The sequence below is a fragment of the Monodelphis domestica genome, chromosome 7 (genome assembly GCF_027887165.1).
Source record: "Monodelphis domestica isolate mMonDom1 chromosome 7, mMonDom1.pri, whole genome shotgun sequence".
NCBI classification, from domain to species: domain Eukaryota; kingdom Metazoa; phylum Chordata; class Mammalia; order Didelphimorphia; family Didelphidae; genus Monodelphis; species Monodelphis domestica.
The window spans coordinates 273,287,086-273,311,439 of NC_077233.1; the positions used below are offsets into that span (position 1 = coordinate 273,287,086).

Sequence of the window (24,354 nt, forward strand, 5' to 3'; positions counted from 1 at the left end):
CTCTCTCTCCCCTAATGCTGCCACATTTCTTAACATATTTTGGGGGTGGGGGTGGAGGGAGGCGGGGAGAGGAAAGAGGAGGGGGTAGAAATAAAGGTGGTTTCCTTTTTTGGCAGCCCGTTTTGCTTTTGTTAAGCTTTGAGTAAGCGTGAAATCTCAAATCCCTTAAAAATCGCCTTTGAGGGGAGGATATTTTTTCCTTCTCTTCTTTTTGACTGGTTTACCATGACCCCCAGCCCGTAGGAAAAGTGAAAGTTGTAAACAAATTGCCACCTTAAATCTGCGGTGCAGGTCTGACTGAGTCGCCGGGTTCATTGTGTTCGTTACTCTTACTGAAATGTGTGGAATCCAGGAATTCCGTGTAAACATAATGTAGCAGAGGAAACCCCAGGTTGCTGATCTGCAGAAGAAATATCTGCGAGAATAAACAACGCTCAGATATTTCCCTTTCTCTAAACGTTATTTTCCTTTCAGAAAGCAGACTTTTTAAAAATGCTTCAGCAAGAAGGGAAAGGGGAGGGAAAAAAATCCATGTGGCTGCCCTCTTCTGTTCACAAATATTGTCGTAACTTACAGATGGCTGCTCTACTTCCTAATTCAGATCACACAGCGTCTCCTAACTCTATGGAAATGAATCACGATTAAGCTATGATCTCGCAGCGTTGCCCGCCACGTGGATCTTGCATTTTACTACAAAGTTGATGTAGAAGGCTGTGGGAGCTGGGTTGAGGAAATGGCAACAAATCAAATTGTTATCAAATAGCATCCTTCCGCTGCCCTCTCCCTCTCCCCCATCTAACCACACTATCTTAGAGATTTAGTAAGACATAGGGAAAGAGGGGGACCGGGTATTTATTCTTCTGGTCCTTGTTCTAGACGGTTGCTATTCATGTACATTTATTTTCCCCTGCCCCCCTCCCCATTGTAAATATTCTAGTATGGATGATTTCTTTCCTCAGGACCAGCGAGATCGCTTCCTAATATACACACATACTCAGCCAGTGCCTCCTTCCCTCCCCCTCAAGCACTCTGGGACTCCTAGTAGAATCCCAGAAGGAGGTGCTTAGAGGGACGCTCACTCAGTCTTGATATAGATTTCACTCAGAAGCCAGGCTTTGATTTATGAATAACTCTCATCCCACTCCCACACTCCGCCCCTCCGGCCAAACTCTCACCTTCCTGCTTATCAAGCTTTCAGGACCGAGCCATCCAATACTAGCTAGTGTCCTTATGGTTAGGTTAACCGTTTCATTCATGACGTACTTGCATTGTGGAAATTCTTTGCTTATGTTCTTGAAATACATGTTACCCTCCTCTTTCTCACTCTTCCCAACAAGACCTAGTCACTTCCATCAAATCCACCTGGATCTCCCAAGTCCTACCAAAAGACTAAATGTGTACGTGTATTTGGGGGCGGAGGGGTTAAGGGGAGGCGATTCCCCAAAAGCACCTACGTTGTTGTGCACAGTGCATAAATATATAACGATTTCAAAGCACTTATTCCTGATATTTGCTTGCATTCCAGGGGAAGGCTACCGGCAGGAAAGCGCCGCTGTGGCTGAGAGCGAAGTTTCAGAGACTATTATTTAAATTGGGTTGTTACATTCAAAAAAACTGTGGCAAGTTTTTGGTTGTGGGCCTCCTTATATTTGGGGCTTTCGCTGTAGGATTAAAGGCAGCTAATCTTGAAACCAACGTGGAAGAGCTTTGGGTAGAAGGTAAGAGACCCAGCACGTTCTATTGCTTCCTTTTATTTTCTTTCATTCTATCAATTGATAAAGATATTTACGAGACTATACCTAAAGCCTTTTTTTTTTTAAATCCTCTCTACACCAGGGGGAATTGTTTATTGTTTAGCAGTTTGGCCGGATGCCAGATAAAACCTACAAAGAGTTTGCTGTAATCTATTCTGGTCCACAGTGTTTTGCTAGGTGGTGTGGGAGATTGTGTGGAGAGCAAAAAGTGGGGGTGAAGGGGGAAAGAAAAGGCTTGCAGCTCCTTGGAACGAACCATTTTTAAGGGGGGAAGTATCATGGGATTGATGTAAATGTTGAGTCTTTTTCAAATCTCGAGAGACTATGTAATGAAAAAAGTGTTTTTCCTTTTTATACTACATTCATCTTCCTAAATCTTCCCTTTCCTATCTTCTTCCTAAAAAAAAAGACATAAAGTAGGGGAAGAAAGACCACCCCTTCGCCATTTTGGGAGTGTGTGTGTCCCCTGCAGCAGAGGCAGCCGCTGCCTCTGGAGCTGCTGGAGGAGGGAGAACGTGATGAGCGCAGGCCTGCAGAGGCTGCGTGTGTGGTCCTGGTTTTGGACAGCTTTCAACTCTGAGGGAAAAAAACATTTGTCTCAAGGTTAAAAAAGAGAGAGAGAGAGGAAAAAAAGTAAAGCACAGAACTGGAACGCATGTTTGCAAAGTAGATTAATGTTTCCTCACGGGTGGGGGCTTATTTAGTGGAATTATATTGGAGAAAGTTGCATTTTGTAGGAAGAAAGAAAAAATGTGTTTTAAGGAAGCACGTTTAGAGGATGAGCCACCCAAGCTCTCTGAGGAGTTCTACCAGTCTTATATCCACATTCCACAATTTGGGAGTTTCCCTGTGAGGCTTCTTTTTAAGCTAGTTGTAAATCCTCAATGGACACATTGATGAAGACTGAAACATTTTACATTCTTTTATTGATACTGTTTAGGTAACACATGGTGGTTTTTCCCTTACTGTGAATACTTTTCTGTTATTTGAAAACTTGGTAATAAATATTACTTTGGGCCAGGTCTTCAGCTAACAAAGGGAAATTTAGGCAATTTGCCATATTTTCAGGCACACATGTATACCCAAAGCTTTTTTTTTTTTTCATAACCACCCAGATCAAGGAGGCAACTGGATACTTGTTTGTTAACCCTTTTCAAAAAGCCAGGGTAGACTTGACTTCGATTTTTGCTGCTAGTTAGTCTTGTTTAAAGGGCTATTTTTGCTTTGATCTAGCATGATGTTGTGTGGTGTATAACTGCAAAGTGAAATACTAGTGAGAATTATGTAAACAATCCAGATAATATGGATATTTTAAAAAATATTTTTATCTCAAATATACCAAATAGTAATTTACAAAGTTATTGGATCAAAGCCAGCAAATAATTATCTAAATATTGTATGTAGTTTATACATTTAGACATTTATTCAAAGTCTCTGAGAAAACCAAGGTAGTAGAGTCAATAGATAAGAAGATTTAAGGAGGGATGGTACTTTAGAGAACATGTAGTCTGATTCTTTTATTTTATCTATGAAGAAGCCAGAAAGGTTAGATCATATATCCAAAGTCACACAATGAGTCAAAATCAAATCAGGGCAAAAAAAAAATGTTACTATGCTAGATTCTGGAAAAGATCAGAAGTGTACAAACTGTCCATGCCCTCAATCTAGTTGGAGAGACACATTAATATACATGAAATAACTAGAAAATCATCAAGTGGTATAATATATGGTATAGAATAATAATAATTGCTTGTGTTTATAGAGAGGTTTGCAAAAAGGACCTTACATATACTATATTTTATTTCATCCTCACAACAACCCTTTGAGATAGGTGCTATATATTCCCATTTTACAAATAAGGATATTGAGGTTCCTGACTTTAGAATATAAGCTTCTTTAGAACAGGCATTGTTTTATTCTTTGCATTTGTTTGTACAATGCCTGACACATAGGAGGCTTTTTAATAAATATTGATTGATTTATTGAGGGTAATTGAATGAATCAAAAAAACTAAACATTTATTTATTAGCTTACAGCACTATGTTCCTTAAACATCTTTCAACCAATAAAAGTGTGTTTTGAACCCTTGGAGTAATTTAATATACTAATATTATTCTTAAATTATTTAGTGCTTAAGGCTCCATTAAATAATTTTAGTGTGAACCCAAGGACTTCAAGTTCCACTAAATGAGAACCACTGGTTTAGCAGAACAATATAATAGTTTGTGAAGGCTTCGTGGAGAGAAAGGACTTGAGCTGAAGTTTAAAGAATGGGCTATATCCCCATAGAAAGACAGAGTGCATTGTAGGTAGGGGAAAGAGCACTAGCAAAAGGCAGAGAGGCAGAAAGAAATGTTGTCCTTGTAGGTGATGGCATAAGGTCTTATTGAAGTACATGCTGAATGTTGGAAAGTAGAGAAAAATAAACTTGCATAGGTTGGGAAGGGATAAAAGAGGCTTGAAAACCAAGAACAAGTGTTTGAATTTAAACCTAAGCTTGGGGAGTTATTGTAAATTCATAATCAGAGGAGAGGTAGTCAGATATTCCATGTGTTGAATTATCACACAATATATGTATGCATCAGTATTTTAGCAGACATAATTATATTATCTGTAATATCATCGAAACATCACAGTTTAGTGGATAGAAAGCTGATCGTGGAGCCTATGGAAGACTTGGATTCAAGTCTGACCTCACAACTAGCCACTTGGTTTAACTCTCTAAGACTCTGAAGTTAGAGAGAAGGTATTGACCCTGTATTCTCCAAATGGGAGTTCATTATGCCCATGAAATCACAGGTCCTGTTGAGTTCTAGTTCATTGTGTTCCAGAATCAGATTTAGATCATAAAGAAGTCATCTGGTCCAACTCTTTCATTTTACTGATGGAGAAACTGAGGCCCATAGAGTTTCAGTGATTTGACCAAGGTTAAATAGGTAATAAATAAAAGAGTACTTATTTGTAAATCCAGCTCTCTCGAGCATCTTCAACTGGATAGCATATTAGTTCCTCATACTCAGTATGAATCTTGAATAAATTATGTAGCTATTTTAGCTTTGAACTTCTTTTTAATTTTACTAATTCTGTCTATGAGATTACTGTTTGTCAATTCTGCCATCCTCAACACCTTTGACCCTTTGACTATTTTTGACTCTTCCTCCTCCTTCATCTCTCATATCCAACCACTAAAACATCTTTTGAATGTGAACCTTCCTCTGTCTTCCCAGCCACAGCCACCAGCTGTAATACAGGCCTTAAATATCACCCATCTGGAGGAACCATTGCATTATTAACTTTTTTAGTCTTTCTTCCACTTTCCATTTAAAAATCTTCAGTGGTGTTTCATTACCTTTTCAAGGAAAAAATTAATTATTTTCCATGATATTCGAGGTTCCCTACAACCTGGCAGCCCTCTTATCTTTTCACTGCTGTTTCAGATTATTCCTCTGAATAGTGATTAATTTTCAGCCACCCTGGACAACTCCCTGCTTCCTGTGCACAGCCTTCAAACTCAAACCTCTGTCTCAGATTATTCTGTTTTCCTAAACTGTCTATTGAATTCCTACTTTCTTTAAATGCCACCTCCACAAAGAAGTTTTAACTGGTGTTCTCTTTGTTGGTAAGGGCCTTCCCCCACCAACCTTATTTTGTTCTATAACATTTTAATGCACTTATTGTATAATATAGTATATTTTACTTGCATCTTTATCATCCCAGTAGATTGGAAACTCCTTGGGGCTTAGAGCATATTTTATGTAAACTTTGTATCTATTGCTAGGTCTGAGTCTTCTGCGCCTAGTTGGGTGTTTAACAAATGTTGTTCTATCAATAAATATTTATTAATCAACATTATTATTATTAATTTCCTACTGCTATGTGCCTAGTACTATACTAAGCACACTGGTAATACAAAAAGAAGGAAAAGGCGATCTTGGCCTCAGGGAGCTCACAATCTAATAGGAGCAGAAAATAAGGAAACAAATAGATACAAACAAGCTACATACAAGACAAATGGGAAATGTTTGAAAGAAGTAAGGAACTAGAATGAAGAGATGTTGGGAAGGCTTCTTGTAGAAGATGGAATTTTAGTTGGGAATTAAAGGAACACAGACAGGGAAGACAGTAAGCAGAGATGAAGAGTGAGAGGATTCCAGACATATGGAAGAACCAGAGAAAATGCCAAGAGCTAAAAGATGAGGTCTTTTGTTTGTGAAACAGCCAGGAGACCAATGTCACTGAATAGAAGAATACATGGCAAGAACTAGAATGTATGAAGACTGGCAAGATAGAACTAAGTTATGAAAGGCTTAGAAGCCCCAACAAAGCAGTTTGGTTTTGACTCTGGAAATTAGAGAGCCAATAGAATTTATTGAGTAGGGAGGGTAACATGGTTGAAACTGTTTTGTTTTTTTTTAGGAAAATCACTTTGATGTCTGAATGGAAGCTGGAATGGACATGGAAGAGACAGGTAGACTTAAGTAGGCTATTACAGTAGACCAAGCTTTGAGATGATGAAGACCTGAATCAGGATAGTGACAGAGTTTGAGAAAAAGGGACATATTTGAGAGTTATTGCAAAGTTGAAATTGGTGGGCTTTGGCGACATATTGGATATATTGAGAGGGAATAAGAATAGAGTCAAAGATAACATCAAAGTTATGAACCTGGACCGAGAGGATGGTGTTGCCTACACAGTAATAGGGAAGTTGGAGGGGACAGGATATTTAAAAAGAAATGCAATAAATTCAGTTTTGGATGTATTGAGTTTTTTATTTCTACTGGATAGTTATCAATGCTTGAAAAGCAGGTGGAGATGAAAGACTGGGGGTCAGGAGAGACATTAAGACTGGATAATTTACCTGTTTTATGTGAATATGTATATGATTATGAAATGTATTGGGGGGTTAAGGAAGCTTAGACAAGAATTTTCACTATGCTCATGACTAGCTCTCAAACAAGAATAAGACATGTCATTTAGTATTGATGGAATCAACTTTTCAACATCTTTTCAAAAATCTTTACCATCAAATTAAGAGCTAAGAAGGACCTTAGAATTCATCAAATCCAATCCCCTCATTTTTACTGTTGAGGAAACAAGAAAGAGGCATAAAAGACTAGCCCTCAAAGCCACACAGATAAGTAGCTGAGGCAGAGTTCAAAACCAGGTACTCTAGCCCTAACTCCAAGTGTTTTTTCTACGTTATCATGCTGCCTCTCAAGTGTTTCATAGGAAAGAATTGATGGCCTTAAATGTTTCATTTGAAAGTGTGCTTCCTAATTTTGTCTTTGTCTTTTCTGCATTAATTCATGTTGTTTCTTATCAGTACTTTGCTGATAACAGTTGTCTACAATGTTATTAACATGCTTACACTGCAAGTCATTATCCAGTGGCTCATCTTAGATCATTAATGAAAGCTCTTTTTAGCAGAGTGTAACATCTAAGAATATCCCCTCCATATAACTCCCCCGATTTACCTTAATCGCTGCTACCAAGAACTTTCTTTACTACATACTACTATGGTAGGCACAAAATTATTTATGTTATCGATTCTCCATTATCTGGATCTCTTGTTTTGAAATGTATTGTTGTCAAGGCATTTTTCAGTCTAGTGCTTTGCTATTTCCTTTCCTAGATGAGAAACTGAGACAAACAGGGTTAAGTGACTTGTCCATGGTCACATAGCTAGTAAGTGTCTGAGGCTAGATTTAGACTCACAAAGATGAGCCTTCTAGATTCCTATCCCAGCATTCTATGCACTGCGCCACCTAGCTGCCCTTGGCATATATTAATTCATAGAATCATAGAATTAGAGCTCATCCAAAGCCCTCATTTTGTAGATGAGGAAACCAAATCTCAGAGAAGTTAAGTGACTTATTCAGGGTTACACTTAACAAATGGCAAAGATAGAATTTCAACTTCATTTTCCTAAACTACAATTCCAGAACTTTCCTCTATGCCACATTCTTGCTCATCTAGAAGTGATAATAATAAGTCCATGGAAACCCAGTTATTTTGGATCTTAGAATATTTTATGACTGATTCATTTACAATGTATTCTCAACTATACAAAGAAATAACTAATTTCCTGGTATAGTGAACTTAGCATTCCCATTAGAAATAAGTATTATAAACATTTAGATCCTAAAATAAGAATTCTCTATTTTCTTAGACAGCAGTGTAGAAATCAACTAATAAAATTGGAAAGGGAGAGGCCTTGCTTAAATATATGGAAAATACTTCCATTTTTTCCAGGACTGTTAATGGAGATGTTTGATTAACTTAGGTGTGTTCTTAATAGAAATTATATTAATGTTCTTGTCATGGGTGCCATATAAATAATCCAAATGATAGTAGTTGCATATTTCAGTGGTTAAAGAAGAGAATATAGAGCTAGAGAGACTGTGGGGAGAGAGATGGTAAGGAACAGTTTGAATAATGCTGTTTTACCTGTGCTTAAACTGGCAAAAATTACAATAAAATATCTATTTGTATGTTATACATGCTTTGATCTACTGTGCAAACCAATTTCATCCTCATGTCTTACATTAAAAAAAAATAATTAAAAGAATCCATTTGCTAGATTGGATTTTTTCCAGCTTTTAATATTTGTTTAATATACTGGGAAAACATTATAAAGATTGTTTGAATATGTGAACTATAATCTGCAGACCAAAGAGTCGAGATAAAAAGAATAATTAAAATATATTTTTGTGACATTTGTAATAGAAACTTTTTGGTTTTCTTGCTAAAACACTTAATAATTATTGCTTTTTAAACTCTCAAACTTACTAAATAATATTGTGTACAAATGAATTCTAAGCACAGATACAATTCTAATTGAAGAAAAAATTCTAAATCATAGAATTTTAAAGTTTGAAAGGACCTTAAGTGGGAAATGAGTCCAATTCATAATCCAAAGAAATCCCTACTCTAGCATCCTGATAAGCATTCATCCAGCCTCTACTTGAAGACCTCCAGTGAGGGAGGAAAACCCAGCAACTACTGAGACAGCACATTCCACTCTTGGTTAGCTGTAATTGTTTTTGTTTTAATTTAGTTTAGTTTAGTTTTTTTAAAAAAAGTCCTATGGCTATCAAGCTTATATTTGTCTCCTTCCAACTCTCTACACATTTTGTTAGTTCTTCTCTTTGGTGCCAAATAAGTCTCATCTAATGTTTCTTCCACCTGGCCTCTCAAATAATTGAAGATATTATCATGCCTTCCTTAAGGCTAAGCATTCCCCCTACCTTTAACCAATCCTCAAATGACCAGAACTCAAGGCCCTTGACCTGACCATCCTGGATAGTCTGGATGCTTTCCAGTTTGTCAATGTTCTTCTTAAACTGTGGTTCTCAGAACTGAGCAGAATATTCCAACTTGTCTAGCCAAGACAAAATGCAGAGGAACTATCACCTCTTTGTTCCTGGAAGCTTTCCCGTTAGCCCAAAATCCTGTTAGCTTTTTTGGCTACCAAATAATATCACTATTGAGCTAAAACCTCTAGTTTTGCTTTTGTTTGCTTTTTTCTATTCAAAGTGCTCCCTAATCATACTTCCCTCATCCTACATTGATGAAGTTGGTTTTTTGAATCCAAGTCTAAGATTTTACATTTGCACAATTAGCTTGTATCATTATGTACAGAAAGCCTTATAATTTGATAAAGGCATGCTTTCTGCAAAACACAAACTAAAAAATCTAACTCAAATTTTAATAATTATATTTAATGAAATTTGAGAGCTTTCAAGCAATATGGCTTAGCGTAGCATGTACTGTAGTGACCAAGGATTGGAGTAGTGACAGACAAGAAGGGAAGAGATAAAGCTTTCTAGCCAAAATTCTTTCCAGTGCTCTTTATGACAAAAATGTCCTGGGGGGTTGGGGTTTACCCCATAGGCATTTATTTGCACTGATTTATTTGACTTTTGTATACTTACTGGTGCCAGAATGCCTTTGTCCTAGATCTTACCCTTCTTGTGTTTATTTGTAATCTACCCCAATTTTGCTTTTGGTATCTCTTTTGCCTTTTTAATTCTTTTTCCTTTCTTCCCTAATGCCACACTGCTATTAATTGCTATCTCCTATTCCATCAGAGGAAAATCTCTGAGAGGCTTTCCAATAAAGGCTATTTAGTGATTCTTTAGTATTTAGATTCTCACCATTTTGGGGGTCAGATTTGGATAGCATTTTCCCCTTTTGCTCTCCTCTATTTTCAATATAGTAACTTGAAATGAATTTCTACCTGGTCTTCTGACACTATATCACCTAATTCCAAGTCTAATATTTTAAAAATTATATGTATTGCCTCTATTAAACAACAATGAAGAAACCTGTTTAGGGCTCCATGTAAAATATTATGCTGACTGAACTTTGAATAAAGTTTGGATAAAGTAGTCCCTGGCTTCATGGATCCTAAGAATACAGTAGAGACATATGAATAACTATCATATGGAATGCTATATAAGTCTAAGAAAAGCAAAAACAAAATACTATATGAGATCTAAGGAAATTAGGGAAGTTATTACTGATTGGGGTACAGGGAAGCTTCCTGGAAGATGAGTTGAACCATTAAGGGGTAGGAGGAAGGTCAACAGATGATGGGGAAGAATAAAAAGTATTCCAGGTTTAGGGAAAAGATTGAACAGAGATATGGAAGCAATGGAGAGATGATGAATTGATCCAATTTGTCTCAACTATTGAAGGGAATACATTGAAACAAGGCTGTTAAGTGTGGCAACATATTGTGGAAGAAAGCTTGGAAAGATAGACAGAGGATGTAGGGAGCCATTTAAAGGTCCTGAGCAGATTTCCATTAATGAGGAAGAACAGCATGGCTGTTCTTTTTACCTGTGCCTTTTTTTCCCCTTTGGGACTTGGTCTGTGATGTCATCTGGGTAGAGCAACTCATGGTGAGAAAACTCCTTTTATCAATGCAGATCAGCAGCTGTGCTGTAATTTATAGTATTAAACAGTTCCCCAAGGGGCAGTGATTAAACGACCTGCTCAGAGTAACAGGGAATCCAGATCTTCCTGACCTCCAGGCCAATTCTCTAAACTCTCTCCCTGGCCTGTGTTCAAAATGTCTTTTACTATTTTATTATATTGTGAAATTTTATTATGCTTATTCTTAGTGTCTACCAAACAGTTCTTCTGATTAAGGGGACACAGTGTAATTGGAGAGCAAGAATCACAGTCCATCCCCTTTGGATAAGAACACCTGAATAGAAGAGGAATTTCTATGTAGGGAACAAAGTGAAAAGAACACTAGATGTAGAATCCACCTACCTGGTTTAGAATTGTGGCTTCTACTCTACTCAGGACCTTTATGACCCTTACAGAAGTCATTCAACCACTCTGGGCTTGAGTTTGCCCAATGGAGGTGGTTGGATTCGATGTCTTCTAAGGTTTCTCCTAGCTTTAAATCTGTGATCTTATACAATCATTATTCAAGATGGGAGCTTCATTAACATGTGGATGATATTTGAGTTAATGTAACAGCTCCCTTATTCAAGTGAAACCTGGCATTATTCTCTTAGAAATGCTTGCAGTTTTTTTTTGTTTGTTTCAATTCAGCACCATTTGGCTCTAGATCAGAGGTGTGGGGGTGGGGTGTGCTGGAGGGGGAGGCTGCCAGAATGTGTGTGGTCTAACTAGATTAATGTAATTGGGAAACATTTAACAAAATAAGTAAAATACAATAAAACATAGATAACATTTCATTCAAAACTAAGTTAATTATGTGACCTGCAGAGATCCTTATGTATGGATTAGTGGCCCCCTTCTATTTGAATTTGGCAACATGGTTGTAGCTATAGGTTTTGATCTGAACTCATCATTTTAATGATAAGGAAACTGAGGCCCAGAAGCCTAGAACTGTAAGTGACAGAATAGGATTCAAGTTAAAAGGGAGAACTGACCTCAAGTTAGAATTCCTTTCTTGAACAATACTGAAGCTGGAGAGAGTCATAGGTAATAGAGAAACTGTAGCCAGACCATCAGTTGCTTTTCTTGCTTTGTGAGTTCCAAAGATATATCTTCAGCAACTTTTTAAAAAATTGTACATCATCTCTCTATTTGAATTAAGTTCAGTAGTATAAAGCTGAAAGGAAATGTAGCACCGTATTTTTCATGCTACAATTACAGTTCTGCTTTCCTTTTAAAAGTCCTTATCTATCAGGTTAGAGCTGTGATGGTCTCAGGTGAGGTCAGATGTTTGTATTGTGAAACCTTTCTCTCTAAAAGCACCCTTACAAAAGAAGACATTAATGAATAAATGGACATCTGGGTCAAAATATTTTGTCAGTATGGACAGGATGGGAGTTCACTTTAAATTGCCTTTACTGCCTTCAGAAGTAGTAAAATTCATCTCTTCTGTGACTCATGCATTTTTTTCAATGTGTGTCGTGGGCTGTCAGATCTGTTCCATTTCATAAGCATCCATACAAAATGTTACCATTTCTCAGACCCTGACCACCCCTCAGTTTTAAAAAAGATAAACTAGAGAATTATTCATTTGCATTTATTAAATTGTAATAGTACCTTTTCAGTCATATTTTAGTCTAAGTGGAAATCATGTTGGGGGCAGAGTGGTTGAAAGGAATCCTCTCAACCCCTCCCCTCCTTTAAATTCAAGTCAGCCTCATGTCAGTTCCAAAGAATACAGCTGACACTTTGAGCTGTAGTATTTTCACATTGCCATTCTTGACCCTTCAACAAGTTTAAAAGCTAGTACATGCAACTGGTTGTTTCAGTTATACATAACTGCTTGGAGGCTCCAAAATATGACAGCTTCCAGATGTATGAATCGACTGATCCGTTTGTTTAGATTATGCTCCACAGCTGATGCCTAGATTAATGCTGGCTGGATAAAGCTATGGGAGATTTGTTTCTACAGTGCTGTGTTTATATTTCCTTTGGATTTCTCCTTCAAAGCTGACCTCCCTATGACCTCCTGGAGTGCTGTCCACTAGGGTACTAGTTGTAACTTGTCTGCTGTTGTTTTAGCTAAGGGGGTTGTTAACAATTCAGCAGCCAAGGAGTCGCTTATGGCTATGGCTTCCATTTATTGCATGACAGCTATTTGACCCAATTTTGTCTCATTTCATACGAGTTCTAAAACGTTAAGATTCTTCTATACGTTCTAGGCATCATTTGGACATTGGGTTACAAAGGTTTAGCTATGAAACGATCCCCCCAAATTCTAATGTCAACTTCCTTTTTCGTAATTGGGGCTTCATCAGAATGACACAGATTTGATGAACCGAATAAAGCATTTATCGACAGCTCTTATACTTTGCAATTTTCAAAGCCCCAAGTTCTGCTTGTCTTTTCACTGTATAGCAAAGTTCATTGACATTAGATCTTCCAAAAGTAGCTTTTCTCTAAGAAGACGATATAGAAATATCCATATCCCTAAAATGCACGTACATGTGGGTGTACATATATGCTGCATATATGAGTTTTCAAAACTCGAAGGCAACCAAATAGGTAAGAAGTTATCATATCCTTTAGGTGGTATTCCTATTGGACTGTATCAGAGTTTTTCTTTCCTTCTTCCTCTTAGCCTCAAATTATGCAGTTTTGCTTCCCTTTCAATGAAATTCTGTTGCCAAGTATGAACTGAAAAAGTAGCAAATCTATTTAATTGCAAACTGACAGGAAGATATTTGGAGGTTTATTGTTCCATTAGTAACACTAGGAGAACCTGAGTATAGAACTTCCACTTGTGTCTATGAGGGTCATGTCTTTGGTAGAACAGGTTCAAAAGTCTATACTCTTTGACAGATGTCAATAGAACATGTGTTTCTGTTACTGAAGGTTCTAGGAATAATTTTTTTTAAACCCGTACCTTCCATCTTGTAATCAATACTGGGTATTGGTTCCAAGGCAGAAGAGTGGTAAGGGCTAGGCAATGTGACTTGCCCAGGGTCACACAGCTGGGAAGTGACTGAGGCCAGATTTGAACCTAGGACCTCCCATCTCTAAGCCTAGCTCTCAAACCAGCTGCCCTTTTAATGAATTTTTAGGTCACTCTAAAATTCATTGACAAGTTCTTTCCATCTAATTTAAACCACTAAAAATAATGAGAAATCGAGTTTTTTGGTTTCCTCTGTTCAGCATGGCATATGAAATATGGAAGAATTGAATCATACTACGTTTCTTAGATGGTAACTAACATAAGCCAGAGAATTTAGGGGGGGGAAATCTCACTACAACTCCTACATGGGCAGAACTCTGATTGAAGCCAATGAGAAACTAGCCTGGGTGAGGGTTGCAGAATAGAGATTTCCTTATCCAAGTTTTGGCTTCTTCCTACATTGCCATATATAGCTCATCGGCATGTCCAGTCTTTGTGGGCTTCCTAGAGAGCTCAGCTAGTAAAGAAGCTTCATAGCCTAGCTGAGAAGAAGAAAGTGAAAAGAATTTAGCCATTCAGGACCATTAACAATGGGAAAGTTCCCTAACTAAACAGATGCCATTAGAGCCATCAAAATAGAAATGTTTTTACTTATTATTGGTTTATAATGCAGTTTTGTGGCTCTTTTGGATGATACTCTGTTTTTCTTTTAATTTGGCTTTATGTTTTTATAATCCAATAACATTGTTACTGTACCTTTGAACTATCTGGACCTAGAAAGGTCTTTAGAGATAATCTAGCTCAAACTTTTCATTTCACACATTTTGAAAGACTCTTACAAAGGTGAATTGAGATATCCAGGTTTTTCAGAATTAATATTCTATAAAAAGTAGACTTTCTCTTTTGAGACCAAAAACATTACTGGAGAAGTTCTGAAAATGGTGGAGGGAACAAGAGGCAGAAAATTTTAATTTTCTCATTTGGGGTTCACAGTGTAATTGGAAAACAGATTTAAGGTATTGTTGGTGGTGGTTAATTAACAGGAACATTGATAAATGATGAGTTTGTCATTAGAGCCATTTAAAATAATGTAGAAATCTTATTTCTAATTTCAAAACCAAAAATGTATACTTGAACCAATAGTGCATTACATGTGAGTGACCCTATTTTCTTAGGCATATTTAAGGGTGCTCAATATAATTCTGGCTTATGAAAGGAAAGCTGGTGAAAATTTCTTCCTAACACCATGTAACATTTATATACTTATTAAGATAAATTAAAATAAACAATGGTTTTTTTCCCTTTTTAGCAACCTGGGTTTTCAGTTATTGATTAAACATGCACAAAAGTAAGTAAAAATGAGCCTTGTTAAGTCAATGCATATGATTTTTTTTTTCTCTCCTTAAATCATTGCTTAAGGGCTTCTGGCCCCTAGCTTAGGAATCCTGCCCAAAAATGCCAGATGTATTACACAGTCAAGTATTGCAATGTAAACAGTACTCTGTGCCATGAGAGCAGGGTGGTCCATCTCCTATTGGGGGGGGGAGGGGGAGAGGGAAAGAAGGGGGAGAGAGGAGGAGGGGAAAGGGGGGAGGGGAGAAAGAGAGAGAGAGAGAGAGAGAGAGAGAGAGAGAGAGAGAGAGAGAGAGAGAGAGAGAGAGAGAGAGAGAGAGAGAGAGAGAGAGAGTCCTTTACTTTGAATTGAACACAGTAGTTGTAGTGTTATTTGTGTTTTTGACTGTTTTGGAACTGGAGTGCAAATAAATGAATACTTTGGACTAGCAGAGAATAGCAACTAAAATTGAAATGCCAAAGAGAGCAAGATATAACTTGTGGGATGTTGCCCCATTTGGTTAGGCACATTTCTAAAATACCAAACAAAATTAAAGGAGAAAATTTTTAACTACTTGAAATTTTATTTCCCCCCCTCACAGTAAGAATCATAAGCTTCTGGTGTGTGAGTCAAACTGACAGAGGATGAGATGTAAAGAAGAGGAAGGCAGAGGGTTCTTCATGACCTCATGCTGTTTAATAGAAAGCCTGAGTGGGGTGGTGCACCTTCTGGATGTAAACATAAGATTTATTGTAGAGTTGTTCTGGTACTTTGTAAACGCACTCTTAGGTAACTTCAGGGTGGTTAGTATGTTGCATAATGAATGTCCTTCCCCCTTGGGCATAGTTTCTAGGTTTTGGTGGATCTACTGATTAGTTTGCTTTAGTTTAAGAAAATGTGTGATCACTTGCTCTCCTGTTGTTCCCCCTCCCCAATCCCCCACCCATCTCAAGTGCTTGACTCTGGTGAGGCATGTTTTATAACACTGCATGTAATCAAAGAAAATTGTATTCCAAAAGCATTCATCTGAAAATTGGAATATTCAAATACAAGCTGTCCCTGGAAATAAATATTTGAGAAACTGTTGTCTTCTTCCACAAACACACTTATGAATTAGAGAAGGGTAAAAGTTGAGCTTTTATGTTAAAATACCTGAAGGAATGCAGTATAAATAAGAGTCACCATATAGTTAGTTAGTTATGTAAGAAGATAGTTTTAAGGGAAAGTAATGATAAGAACCGGGACCTGAAAACAATTGACTCTTCTTTCCTCTGCCCCTCCCAGCACACATATCCTCTACTCACTCCTACCTCCTGGTTTTTTTTCTTCTTTGCAGCATCTTTCATTTTCCTCTCCTCTCCTTGTGAACAAAAGAATCCTATTCACAAAACACTTTTAAGTTGTTTAGCCCTTAAAGAAGATCACTTAAAAAGAAGAGAGAATATATAGCATGTGGCTTTTCTCCCCAATCTCTAAACCGTTTCTCTGGCTTCTTATCTGATGTAGGTGTTTTGTTGTTGTTTTGGCGTGGGGTTCATGTGTTATTGTGGTGGAAAGTGAAAATATGACACCATACCAACAATTCACAGATGATCCAGAAAAATGCCACACATTTATTACCTTGCTTAATTGTAGACAAAAGCTTGCAATTTGAGAGAATTGGGATTAGAGCTAAATATCTCTTAACTGCTCTTTCCAGAGATTTGGGGAAATAGGATGACCCCTTTTAAAAAAAAATAGGCTACAGTTTCACATGGCTCCCAAAAGAAATCTCTCTCCCTTTTTGTTTCCCACACCAATTGATTTATCATTTTGCTTGCAAGCAGACCCAGAATGTTAGGGCAGGAACACACTCACTTTTTTCTCGTAACTTTTTTGTTGCGGACCGAAACCAGTTGACTTGAATAAATTTTTCTGAGACCTGAATGAAGCCAGCAACGTGGAAAAATCTTGCCATTCAGGACCGTCTGAATGTACATTTCAGCCACACAGTAAGCTGTATTGGTAGGCAGTGGACTGCTAAATACAACCATTTTTCGCAGCAGAGAGTTAGACAGGTGATTAGCATAATTAGCACAGAGTAGGCTATACATATGGTAATGCTAAGTGTGTAAATGCCAGCTGCGGTGTAAAATTTATGTCAGGGGTCGACAGGGCTGTGCGAAAGTATTGTGTTACAGCTGCAGGTCAAAGCCTCCTTTGCTTACCTCCTTTTCTCTTGTTGGTGAATGCACTAAACAGAAGAGAAAGACAGAAATATAACAGATAAGGCTTTGATTGAACAGCCCAGTTCTTTGCAAGAAGGACTGCTCTTTAAAACACACACACACACACACACACACACACACACACACACACACATCCCAAACTTTCCCTACAGGTTGCACACCCCCAAATGTGGTGGTGTCTGTAGAGATCAGGATTTGGGATGGCTATTAGGAAGGAAAAGTTGGAAGGGGAAGACTCTTGTACTAACTTAAATGCAAACATATAGAATATACATTATTATATACATATATTTGTCTAGTTCCAAGACGGATTCTTTTCACTTTTCTTAACCTCCAGTGTATTCCTTTAAAGAAAAAACAACCTGAACGTGATTCAATATATCTGCTAGTTCTGCTGGCCATTTCACTTGAGAAGATGGAAAGCAAATAGTCCTGAAGTAAGAATACTCTCTACAGAGTAGAACGTTTCAGCATCCCACCAACCCTCAAGTTCTGAGACTGACATTGTCTGGGACTGGCTAAAAGTTCTTTTGTGGCTTGGGGCATAGGTTCTGCCCAGCCTCACCCCTCATTTCCATCTCCAAACCTATCAAAATTTGAAGTGATTTTGCAATGAATTACGGTTTTTGTTTTAAATGAATATAGAATCGAAGTGGATATCTTTTTGTTTAACCACTTCCTAGAGAAATCTAGAAATCATCATTCTTACAAACGGTTTGTGTAGTTCCCATTTGCAGTGTTTTCTTTTGTTTTTGTTTTGGGTTGTTGTTTTTTTTTTTTACTCAGCTATAAGGAGTGGTGGTGTTGACAGAATATAGTTCACACCACACTGACCTTGTGATGAAACTTCCTCAGAGCCACAGGGGGTCCTTATGAATCAACCCCTAATCCAGCTAATCCTGATCGCAACAAAATCATGAAAGTGGCCCCCAATGATGTGTGTTTCCCTGCACAGATGCAGAGAGAAGGAACAGTGTTGGAAATAAATCAGTCCAGCGTGATGTTCTACACAGGCTGGGGGAGCCTGCGTGTGAAGGTGGGGACTTGCATTGTGTTCTCCCCCATGTGGCCTCAAGTGGAAGGGCCAATGAAAAGAGGGCTTGGCTGTATAATGGTGAGAATAGCCTTCAGAGCTAAGAGGTGATGTCAGCTCCACCGAAGCTGAGAGAAGGGAACTGGGGTTAATGTTATGCAACAGACTGAATACAGTGATGGAGAGCCTGCATTGCTGGCACTTAAGTTTTTTTTAATGTAGATTTTAGGATGCCTTCACTAATTGGTCAGAATTTAGGCTTGACATATTTTGGACGTGGGTTCTCCTGACACGTAGGTAGTCCCCTAATTGTGCCAAAAGATTACGTTTGCTCTTGCTTGGAGAATAGCGGTAGGATGTGGTAGACCAGTTCTCTTATTATTGAGGTGATCTAGAAATTGGCTTTGGCTTGGGAGGGATGCTCTTTGTTTGGGTAAAATGAAATGGAACCTGGGAAAAATTCGGAAAGGCTCATGTTCCTCCAGTAAGCCACTCGCTCTCCCTACCTTGCCTTTGTTTGTGTACCCTGCACAAGTCAGAGATGACCATTCCCTGCTTGTTGGAAGAGCGAGTAAACTATGAAAAATGGGCCTCTTGACAGATGCAGCACTGCCCTGGGAGCTGGTGGCCATGGAAGAAATATCGAGATGGGGGGGAGCTGTGACAGGCAGCAGGTTCGGTGCTGGGGGAGTGCTGACCTGACCTGATTGTGTCCGACAGTGAGAGCAGTCCTGCTTTAGTGCAGAGCCATTCAATAGGAAGCTGCCCAGGCAATAACAGATGGTACAGCAAGCAGCTGGTAGGGATCCCTTGAAAGAAGAGTATGTTTTGTCAGGAAACTGTACTCTGTTTCATGCTGTCCGTGTTCATCATTCCGCTTATCTCCCTGTGATCTGTTATTTGTAGTGTTTGCCTAGGGATTTTCAGTGGTTGATTTGTTTTCATTTTGTTATATTTTCATTGATTCTTTTGCCATTGAGAAAGACAAAATGGGTGATGCCATAGGAGGGTCAATTCTCTTTGGATTACAGCTCCTTAAGGTTTTTCTGCTGCTCCTCCTCAGACTGTGGATTTAGATGTCAAAAATGTTATTTTTTTTAAAAGTAGGGCAATAAATTTAAGCAATTTGCTGGTAATCAAAATGAAAGTTTAACAGGAGAGTAATTAGAACTCAGGACCCATGAGTGTCTAGTTCATTGGTCAATTCATTAAGCCTCTCACTGTTTTTCATACTTTTCATCAAAAGTGAATTTTTAGGGGGCAGCTGGGTAGCTCAGTGTGTTGAGAGCTAGGCCTAGAGAAGGGAGGTCCTAGGTTCAAATCTAGCCTCAGACACTTCCCAGTTGTGTGACCCTGGGCAAGTCACTTGACCCCCATTGCCTAGCCCTTACCACTCTTCTGCCTTGGAGCCAATACACAGTATTGACTCCAAGATGGAAGGTGTAAGGGTTTAAAAAAAAAAGTGAATTTTTAAAAAAGAAATGAACTCTAGAAATTTTATATCTATCCTCTCGCCTTTTAAAACTGGCAATATTGATCACCATCAACTCAAATGATAAGAAAAACTTCAACACATCACAATATTGAAGACCCAGGCTATACAGAAAATGTTGGGTATAAAACATAGATATGTACTATTCTATAACTCAGATTCTTTCTATTTCTTATTCAAAAGAAGTTTAAATAAGTTATGAGTGAATGATTAATCTCACTGGGTCTAATGATAAATGCATTTAAAATTTTTACTAGTTATTCAGATTCTTCACCTGCCCTTATTTGGCCATCCTAAACGAATGTCCCCTTGCTTCCTTGGATTGGTATAGCCCATAAAAGAAGTACCCAAGCCTTTCCCTTCATTCCAATTTACCATTTTATTAAGGCATATTTTCAGATGAGGGAGTAATTTGTTAACTGATCCATCCAGTCTTGGGCTTTGGGGTATGTTTGAGATGCTATTTTTGTAAAATACTGGACTGAGTCTCTAAACTCATGGTATATCAAGTACTACAAATAATTGTTTTTAAACCTTTACCTTCCACTTTAGAATCAATACCATGTATTAGTTCTAAAACAGAAGAGCAGTAAGGGCTAGGACTCACCCAGAGTCACAGAGTTAGGAAGGGTCTGAGGCCACATTTGAACCCAGGACCTCCCTTCTCTGTGCCTGGCTCTCTAGCCAACTGAGCAACCCAGCTGCTCCCAATTCAAGAAATTATTAGACAATGTAATTTAAAGAGAAATCCTAATAGGTTTTGATGATGATCTCTGTTTAGAGGAACAAAGTGAACATCATAGGAGAATGGAGCCTTCCTCCATTTCTTTTGCCAGTTGAAGCCCCTGTTTCCTTTTGGTTTAGAGTAGCCCAGAGGGATGTAGTCTAAGGAATTCTCAAAAGGCTGCTTGGGTTCTTTCCATGGGCAACAAGCTTGGGCTGAAGACTTTATAAGGTTGGACTTTGATCCCTTCAGGTTGGCTTGGGAGAGTGAGCTTCTGGACATGTTGAAGAACTGATTTTGCCGAGTTAGATACTTGTCTCTCCTGAAGAACTTGCTATAGGAAGAGCTCCCAGATGATCAAAGAACAAGTGTTAGAACTAGGGGAAAGGACTAGGCTTTCTGAGACATTTATGAACTCTTCATTTCCTTCTGCTGTCCCCTGGGCTGGCTCATAGGAGAAAACAGTGCCAGTGATAAGGAGATTGGTTCTGGGAATTCCTACCCAAATTGCCTTGGTTTATTTTTTTTTCAATTGCTACAGGACAATGTTTAGAGCACAGTTTTTGGTTTTGTTTCTTTTTTAATGCTAAGACATCTCCATCCTTAACAGCATTTTCTAGTGCAGAAACTTCATCTCATTTATGTAGAAAATAAAATGTGCCGAGTACATGCACCTACTTTTTCCAGTTGAGTTGCCAGTTATATATCTCATGATAGAATGATCTGAAGAAGTCTGAATCTATTGTTGGATAGGTTGACTGTGGTTTGTTACCCCCTCTATTTTAGTAGGAAGAGGAAATAAGTATGAATTGGAAAGTGGAAGAGTTGAAACAGTGTATGACATATATAGTAGGTGTTTAATATTTGCCCTATCTTGTTTATTGATTGAATGGAGAAGGATGTGAAGTATAGCATGATGGTACAGTGGGGATTTAGAAATACATATTTTCCCCTAGATGAGCTTTAACCTTGAAAAATAAGTAATCGAGAAACAAAATAAAATAGGCAGAGGGAGAAGGGAAGGCTGTTTTCCAAATTTCATGTAAAATTATCATTTATTTTTTCAAAAACTCTTACCTTCTTGGTGTCATTTCTAAGTCAGAAGAGTGTGGCAAAGTCTAAACAGTCAGGATTAAGTAATTTGCTAAGGGTCACACAGCTAGGAAGTATCTGAGACTAGATTTGAACCCAGGTCCTCCCATCTCTAGACTTGACTCTGTTCACTGTGCTACTACCAAGCTGCCCTGTAAAACTATAATTTCAGCCATTTGAAATGAGATACATTAGGACTCCATTAGAAGCAAAATTCTTACTCTTTCTGAATGAGGAGGGAAAATGAATGAATACTCCTTTTGGTTGCTCGTGCTCTGATTTAGGAGAGATATTTGCCAGTGTTTAGTGGATAGAGATGACCTACTAGCGGGAAAGATCTGAGTTCAAGTTTTACCTCTGAAATGTACTGGCTTAGATGACTCTGAACAAGTCTCTTAGTCTCTCAGTGTAAAGTTTAGAAGCTGTAAGTTTAGAAGGTGCCAACCTGTATTGGTAGAGTTTCTTCAAGTATTTACTCAGAGCAGTGAAATCACTGGTCCATTCCTCATCCCTATTTGCTAATCAAGTGGAAGTCAAGCATGTCCATAAGATTGTTGAGAAGGAATTCACATTCCTTGTAGCTAGTTCCAGAGTATACAAGCTAAATACTAACATCACACCATATGAATGTTCAAGGCTACTCAATGTCCAAGATATTGAATAGTTAACAGAGTCTACCAATATATATATAAAATAACTACATCATAATAATATATTTTTAAAGGGCATTGTAATATGGTGGTCTAGAAGACAGAAATCACCAAAGCAAAAACAAGTGAAATGTCTTCTACTTTGCAGGGGGCAGAGGGAAGCTATTGATAATACTCGATGAAATAAAATAAATAAAATACAATAGAGGCAACCTGGTATAATGGATCAGGGGGGCCATCTCTGGAGTCAGAATAAGGAGGATTTAATCCCTGCCTCTGACGCATACTACAAGCAGCTGTGTGACATGAACAAATCATTTAACCTCCTATTGCCTGAGGCTACTCTATTAAAAAAAAAAGACTCAGTTGACAACTAGTTGCCTATCTGTATTGTTGGGTAAAAGTTTTGTTTTTTTCCCTAAAACTTTAAATTACAAATTGCCAGTATATATTGGTGGAGAGAGTTTGTGTAGTGGGAGGTTCCTACACTGATGAAATCAAAGGTCTGAACAAAAAATAAAATATAGCAACAATACTGAGTTTTGAAAAATATAGATAATAATAGTTGACAGCCAACATTTTACATAAAACTCTTAAGTTGTGCAGAGGGCTTCACGTGTTTCCCTGTCATGTAGGTGTGATTAATATCCTCATTTTATAGATGAGGAAACTAAGACGGAGAGAGATTAAGTGAGTTGTCCATGGTCACCCTGTTAGTAGTATTTGAATCGGGATATGAACTCAGGTTTTCCTCATTTCAAAGCCAGTACTTTGTCAAGCGTGGATACTTCATGAGTGGATGGATGATAGGGATTTGAAGAAGATTTAGAAGAATTCTTAGCTTTTCTAAGCTCTTTGATCTACTTATGATAATAGTCCAATCTGCTTAAAATAAAATATTTGTAAGTGATTGGTTTTATAGTTTTCCACATTGTCAATTGACCCAGTTGGCATTGGCAAAGAAGAAAAGGCACAAAAGAAGGATACTAGTAGATTTTAGTTGAAATTATTTCAACGAGGCCATTTTCCTTCTATATGGATCAGTGGGTTTGGATGCAAATAAATTATTTTAAATGATTCTTCTCATATAAAAATAAAGATCTTCGAGAAATCACAGTAGGCTATTTTTGAAGTAAAGTTTTAATATTGAAATAATGACATCATTTCAGAAAATCCCAGGCCAAAATAATTAAAATTATGTGGTGCTGTTCTGACAAAAATGTAATAAAAATCATCGTCAACATTATGGAACCTCTTTTAAGTTCCATTTTTTTTTATGATTTTGTGCTACTTTTTTAAAAACCCTTACCTTTCGCTTTAGGATCAATACTATGTATTGATTCCAAGACAAAAGAGTGGTAAGGGCTAGGCAATGGGGGTTAAGTGACTTGCCCAGAGTCACACAACTAGGAAGTATCTGTGGCCAGATTTGAACCCAGGACCTCCCATCTCTAGGCCTAACTCTCAATCCACTGAGCATCCAGCTGCCCATGATTTTGTGCTACTTAGATACACATTACAGCCTTGGTTACCATCATTCCCTTTCTGGAACTATAATTGAAGTTATCTGCTATTCTAATGTCTAAAGAATTGATATAATTCTGATTCGCTAAAGCTTTCTTGTTAGTGAGCATCTGATAGCATCTTGCTAAAGAAGCATTGCTTTTATATGTAATAATTGCTTATTGATTGATTTATTGCAGTCACTTTGAGCAAAGATGGAGGATTTTGTTCTTTGTGTTAAATGAGTTTTGGCCAAATGGTTTAAATAATCCCAAATTTTGACAGTTCCAAAAGCAAAATCAAATTTGGGTCTGTAATCAGAATTGGAAGAAGTATGCTCATGAGAAAGGAACTAATGCTACAGAGATGCTGTGACTGCAGTTGTATATGAGATGGGTCAATAGAAGAAGAGAGGAGAGTAATTAAAGAAAACAGCAACTGTATGATATTGTATGAACTCGTGTGACAACTATACAACTTTTAGGAGGTAGCCGGATGCATTTTAGACAAGACTATTATCCACATTTAAAAATTATAGTTTGGGATCCATGTTTTTGGGATATGCATCTTAAGAGTCAGTTGTGACCTTGTGTCCTCTGGTTCCTCATTATGAATCATCCCCTCCTACCTGTCTCTCTAGTTTTCAGTGCCGCCCTATCTGTCTATAGTATAGGTTCCTTTCTTACTGCCT

General features: G+C 37.8%; 1 protein-coding gene across 2 annotated transcripts in view; it reads left to right on the forward strand.

The window, feature by feature from the left end:
* PTCH1 (patched 1) overlaps positions 1 to 24,354 on the forward strand; it is a 90,800-nt gene that overhangs the window by 10,325 nt on the left and 56,121 nt on the right. For both annotated transcript variants that reach the window (XM_007497928.3, XM_001368333.5), the window contains exon 2: positions 1,526 to 1,718. In XM_007497928.3, coding sequence (XP_007497990.1) covers positions 1,526 to 1,718 — 193 coding nt within the window. The remainder of the gene's footprint in view (positions 1 to 1,525; positions 1,719 to 24,354) is intronic.